Consider the following 6,631-nt stretch of genomic DNA (forward strand, 5'->3'; position numbering starts at 1 on the left):
TATTTTTTTTTTTTTTTCACAAATGAAAATATGAAAAGAGTGGTATGTGATTTAAAAATACAGTATAACTACAGCTGTTTTGCTAAGACTTTAAAGGAACCCAACAGACATCTGAGGGATAAAGCTGAAGATGCTAAAAGGACGTTTCTGATATAAACAAAATTGCTGAAGATCTTCCAGATTCAATCTATCATCTGATAATAATTATGGCACAACTGTAACCAAAACCATTGTAATATGGTTACATATTACAATGAATAAAAAAACCCCATAGTGAACCACAGTGGTGGCTCAATAATGCTGTGGGAACAGAAACAGGGAAGCTGGCTAGAGTTGAGGATAAATGGAGTATAACAATAAATGGAGCCAATTACTGGACAATTTTCAAAGAAAACTGACTAGAGACTGCATAATTACTGCAGAGTCGCAACAAAATGATTTAGATCAGAGTATAATAATGAGATAGAATGGCCTAGTCAAAGTCCATGACTTTGACTAGGCCATATAAGAATATATATATATGGCTATATAAGAATTGGTGGACTTAGATGTTCACAGTCATCCAGTTTTTAAGCAGCATAATGCTTAATTTCACTGGTTTGCATAGGACATTCACATTTACCTGTTTTTGAAAATGAAAAGTGACATTAGTACCTTGCAACACTGTCCTAAAACAAACCATGAATGAAAATAATCTTTCTAAGACTTAAAAATACAACTAAGGTTATTATCTTGAGTAAATCTAATCCTCTAGATGTAACAAATGGTAATCTTGGTCAACTAACTTAAAACTGTCAATTTTGTCAGAGAACAGTTATAAGTGACTCCTTTTTAAGCTGAACAAACAGTTCAGATGATTCATTCTTTTGATGTTGCCCAATTATTTGTGCATTATACAGTGAATTATACAGCACTATTTGTATGACCTTACGTGTAATTTACATTTATTAATTTCCAAGTATGAATTTAAAGTATATTTTATACTGTTTCTGTTTGCAAGAGCTTCACAGCAGATGTATTCTGAAGTTGTGACTCAATTCAAAGTAGGAGGTAATGAGAGATTTCAACACTGTTGAAATCTCTCATTACAGCAGTAACTTTCCAATCCTGTTCCTTGGAGCACAGTGTCCTGATTGTCTTGGACGTTCTGGCTCCAACACGCACAATTCAAAATAATAAATCACAACAATGGCCTGCTGTCATGTCCTCCTAAAGCGTTTCAGTGACTCACCAATGGAATGTAGGTGTGCTTAAACTTTAGCATCTAAAACATGCAGGCGGGTTTACAGCATGTCTGGTTCCGAACGAAGGGAAATCACATCAGTGGAGCAAGACATGCATTCAAAATGTGCCTCAGTTAAAGTCTAATGAGGAAACAGTGAAAGTGCTGCAGTAGTCAGAGTTTTTTCTGGCTGCTTGCAATCCATCTCATGCCTGTAGCTGCACATTGCTGATCAGCTGGCTAAAAGAGGGCCTCTACACTTTTCCCTTGTTTAAAAAGGACTTCTTCCAACAGTGGTGGCACAGACACCAAGGGAACAGCACCCATCTGCCTAATTAAGACAACTGGGATTTAAAACTCCTTACTAACTGGTAGCAAATCCCAGTTGCTACCAGTACCAACAGTTAAGCACCTGTCTACAGATGCTTTACAGGTGTGAAGCATCTGTGACATCAGGTGCTTCTCACCTGAGCGATATCAGCTAGAGCTGGTTTTTATTTCAGCGAGTTGATAAGCTACTTTTTTATTAGGGATATGAGTCAGAATACAAATAAATGTTACAGATAGCACTACTGCTGTAGCTATCAATATGTTGAGTTATTTTAGCAACAGCGAGAACAAACATTGCTTTTCTGTTTTCAATGCACGTGTCAACATCAAGATATAAGGACATCTTGCTATGCTAGAGCAGCATTAGTTGGAGTAACAATGTCACTGTATGCATTATTGTGAATCAACATTTCTTCTTCTCTTAGTATGTAACGAGCTAATTACTGTACCTGAGGTTGTGCAGGCGACGGTGTATCAGAGTTCTGGTTGGGCTGCTGGCCCTGTTCTTGTCGCTGGGGGATAGCAGGGATGGATCCTGATCCGCCACCTGCTCCATCTTGTGCTGCCGGGCCTTGATGAGACAGAGCTGCCTTCAGCCTCTATAACGACACATGGAGAACACTCCAGGTAAGTGGCAAACTCCTGAGAAATTTCTGGTGCCAGTCTCCGGCAGTCATGGGTGAAAGGGTGGAGGAGTACACCCTGGACGGGTCACCAGTCCATGGCAGGGCAATACAGAGACACACAGGACAATCATGCACACACACACATTTTACACAGTTGAGACAGACCAATGAACCTAGCAGTCATGGAGCTGTAAAACAAATTGGGGTAGGGCTGGATGATAAATCAATAACAATAGAAACAAGGTCAATATCAACAGAATACAGCCGATGGAATACTCCATAATTTCACTGATCTCCGATCCAGGACCGCACAGCATTCTGGGGGATGTAGGCAGAGGTCAAGCATTAGCTGCTCAACATCTCAAAAGCTAGCAAAGCAAGGTTGCTGGCATCAACTAACTCACTCGTTCTTTGTTTACCTAGCAATGAACTGTTGAGTAACTTGTGGTTTCCTAGCAACAACCTGCTGAGTAACTTGCACAGGAGCAGTTTAAGGTTTCACCACTGTGCCTCATAACTGCTTAAAAATGAAAACTGGATAAAACAGGAAAGCTCACATTACCAGTTTGTTAGCATTTCAGATATTAAAAACAAAAAAAAAAAAAACTAATCAATAATTATTGATATAGACCAATATGAAACCCTTATCCATATCATCTAGGCCTATTGGAGAATATGAGAAATTTTAACATTACGTAAGTAGATCCCAACAAATCAGAATATCACTGAAAATGTCACATTTTATATTGAGTCAGTACTCACAGTGATATTATTTCCAGTTTTTTATTATTATGGCTTACAGCTAATAAATACCAATAAGAGAAGGTTGCCATGCTAGCGCTTCCAGAGTCAAGGGGGATTGCTGACTTGACAGTTGTCCACTCATTGGCCCGATCCACAAGGAGTGTGTAAGCTCACAGAGTGCTGCATCCAACATAGCAATAGAAAGTGGAGATTTTAACTGCAGTCAATGAGAAGATTGTGAAGCAACACCTACACACAGACGTATCCGCGACATGAGCTACAACTGTGGCATTATTTGCGTTCACCCACTCCTGAGTCAACATCAGAAGCGTCTTACCTGGGCTGAGGAGAAAAAGAGCCAGAGTGTTGCTCTATGCTCCAAAGTCCTCTTTTCAAAAGAAAGTAAATGTTGAATTTCATTTGGAAATCAAGGTCCAAGAGTCTGGAGAATCTAAGTTTCTTTAGGTTTCCACATTCAGTGATGAATTGAGGAAATATGCTCCATTGTGTTTTACAATGTTCAAAGTCAGCACAGCCCAGGAAAGTTTATAGATTCCCTCTATTGAGACGTCTAATGGGGATTATGATTTAGTTTTCCAGAAGGAAAGGTACCCACGTTCAGCAGGTTGACATTTCTGACATTTGTGCTCTAAAATATTATTTAGACCACTTATGTTGATATCTGTATTAATACAATTAACTGACAAATACTTAGACACACAGGATATAAATTAGGAGTTTAATTTTTTTAATTAAACCACTGAAGTAAAACAATTTTTCAGTTATATTCTTATGTATTGGGGTGTATTTGATAACTTAAAAAAAAAAAAGGAATCTTACCATTTTGGTCTCAGAGTGAAGACCATATCCAGACGGGGAGGAGGAACCGCTGCTGGCTCCCCCAATCGGAGGTCCTGGTATCCCAGGGATGTTAGGCACTGTGTTCACTGTCCTCGCAAGCTTCCAGAGACAACAAAAAGGGTAAATAAAATAACTTTCCGATCCATCCTCTCTGTTCAGTTCTTCTCAGTCTTTACTCACAGATATAACAGAAGTCATCTGTACAGGACTGGGTAAAAGAGGGACAGTCTGGCCATTAGGGAGGTGCCTCACCAGTGGATATGCACTTGTGGGAGATCTGTGTGCATTTGTACATTTTATGAGAACTTACTTAAGCGTCACAATGTTTATTCACAAGGACAATAAATGCAAGGGAACACAATGTAATTTACCCAAGCTGTCTGTTGGAGGGTGGAGCCTGTGTGATGACAGACGTCGGAGAAGGCAGAGTTGGGTGTAGCGGGTCACCGGTCAGGTGGAGGGGGAGAGAACCTGGACGAACAATTGTCGGAGTAGGGGCGGAGCTCGCCACAGGCTTAGAGAGAAACTCCTGCTGGGAAAATGATGATGTATTTAATCATGCATTACTGTAATTTTGAATCCAGCATTTAGTGACAAATGCATTACAAGTTTCGTCTCACCCTAGAGTCCCTGCTGTTCTCGGACATGCTGGACGAGGAATCTGGACTGTCAGGGGGAGAAGAATCGACTTGTAAGGACGAGTCGTCCTCATCTTTCACTTCGGAGGGCGTTTGTAAAGGTGCAGCCTAAAAGACCAGAACTCTGTCAGATCATCTGGAGTAATGAGAAGGTCAACAGCTAAATTAAGAAGAAACAGATATTACACCTCTGAGTCAAGCTGCTTACTCACAGGGTGCTTCGTTCTATGCTCGTCTTCCTGTGTTTTACCAAACTCCTGATCAAAGGAACCGGCCAGCTCATTAAACAAACCGACCTCCTCACAGTTCTTCAGGAAGCGTGTGGGTGTAGGAGTCTGGTCTGGGAAAACCAAAAAAATAAAAATAAAAACCACATTACGTCTTCAATGGGGGAAAGAATCATTACACATGGCCTCTGTTGCATTTTCTACAAATAACGTACAAAACGGTTGCATCTACCTTGAATAATAACAGAGTCGGTCCTGGCAGGACCAAATTTTAATGTCATTTCATGCTTGTGTTTGTGGACCGAGAGGTGATCTTCATTTGTGAATCTCTGCGAGAGACAAAAGATTAAACAGGAGAAAAACAGATACAAAGGAGCAAATCAAAGACAAACGTGTATTAAAAAAATGAATTAAAGAATGAATTAAATCTGCTAATTTATTGATCATTTAAAGATGAATAACAGTAGATGTTCCTGAGAAGAACTACGGTAGCAGTGTGCTTAATTATTGCTCATGATAAATAGCAGTATAATGACAAAGTTCACTTTAAGCCTGCAAAGCAGTGAGTTTTTCTGGAGGGATTATCCATTTACAACTTTTTACGATCAATTGTGAATTTCAATCTTTTAGCATTATTATAGTTTTTAAAACTGAGAACTGGACCGTCATTAATATCTTTTGTATTAGCCTTAATTTATAGCATATGCAAATTTTATATACACATTTTTTAGTTCATGTAAAAAAAGAAGCAATGCGTATAATATTGAACTGAGGTATAGTAACTGTATAATAAATAAAAAAAACGATAACTCAAATTAACAGAAGCTTCCAGTTTATATAAAATAAAACAAACAAGAAAGCCTGTGACGTGTGTTGGACGTGTCCTTAGTCCAATACACATCAAATCAAATGGCTGAATTGCCTCCTTAGGATGCAATAAAGTTCTACAATGCCCTGATAATTATCTAGTTATCTGGCTCATGTTTCAGCAGAGATCCCCCATAAAATAAATCATACCCACAGCATAATGCTGTCCCTTCCACAGTGGGGTCAAGGTGGTATGCAGAGGTAATTTACCTGTCTAACATTTTGCATACAAGAAAAAAAATAATTCTGGTCTCATCTGAACAGAACACCTTCTTTCACATATCTTCAGACTTCCCAAGAGAATGGCACTACTTTGTGACACACTTTAAATGGAACATATTATGGCTATCTTTATACAGTGGCCCTATTTTGCCACTCTTCAAAAAGAAAAGACAGATTTGTGATTGAACAAGTAACACAAGGAGGGGAAACACATTCCCCCACCTGAGATGTGCATCTCTGCAGCTCCTCCACAATTACATTAGAAGCCTTCTCTGGCGAATGCTCCCCTTGCCTGGCCGGTCAGTTTAGGCGGACGGCCATGTCTTGTGTTATAGTCACGATTATGCACCACTTGGTGTTGGTCTATCATGTAAAATCTCAATAAAATACAGAAAAAGATTTGGCAGTGATCTTTGGCAGTTCTCTCTGCCAGCGCTACTGAGGACAGTGACCTTCAGCAATCAAAAGGATGGTTCATTTTTAAAAAATTTAAATTAGCATATGTGGTTCTCTTAAGTAAAGTGAACCACAAGCTTGATTTTTGTTCTGAAAGAAAATCTGATTTGCTAAAAGAGAAAAATAAATTTTACGTCTATTTCAATGCTTTACTTCCACAACAACAAACAGATGCTTTGGGGAAGTAGAAATAATGGAACATGTGTGTGTAAGGTTGTGATGATTGTTATTTACATGAAACATAATAGCTTGTTTAAAAGTCACTCTGAATTTTAGCCTTTTCTATTGTAACCGCTTTGCTTCTTCATACTCTTCCAGTTCAACCTTTTTTGTTTTCTGCTTATTTCAAAAGGTCCTAACCTGTCAAATCAAAAGGGGCTTTAAGCGACTGAAAAAAATGTAACAAAGTTGTAAGAAAATAATATGCAATAAAATCTA

The 6,631-nt window shown here is 38.8% G+C and overlaps 1 protein-coding gene across 4 annotated transcripts in view; it reads right to left on the bottom strand.

The window, feature by feature from the left end:
- Positions 1-6,631, bottom strand: part of atf7b (activating transcription factor 7b) — a 13,708-nt gene that overhangs the window by 4,513 nt on the left and 2,564 nt on the right. For 3 of the 4 annotated variants that reach the window (XM_016678668.1, XM_016678667.1, XM_016678669.1), the window contains exons 3-9: positions 4,881-4,977; positions 4,634-4,761; positions 4,404-4,529; positions 4,155-4,315; positions 3,964-4,060; positions 3,763-3,882; positions 2,002-2,151 (exon numbers count right to left, since the gene is read on the bottom strand). In XM_016678668.1, the coding sequence (XP_016534154.1) occupies positions 2,002-2,151; positions 3,763-3,882; positions 3,964-4,060; positions 4,155-4,315; positions 4,404-4,529; positions 4,634-4,761; positions 4,881-4,977 (879 nt within the window). The remainder of the gene's footprint in view (positions 1-2,001; positions 2,152-3,762; positions 3,883-3,963; positions 4,061-4,154; positions 4,316-4,403; positions 4,530-4,633; positions 4,762-4,880; positions 4,978-6,631) is intronic. The other variant, XM_007566085.2, reaches the window with a different exon arrangement.

This window comes from Poecilia formosa, unplaced genomic scaffold, assembly GCF_000485575.1.
Source record: "Poecilia formosa unplaced genomic scaffold, Poecilia_formosa-5.1.2 Scaffold186, whole genome shotgun sequence".
Lineage (NCBI taxonomy): Eukaryota > Metazoa > Chordata > Actinopteri > Cyprinodontiformes > Poeciliidae > Poecilia > Poecilia formosa.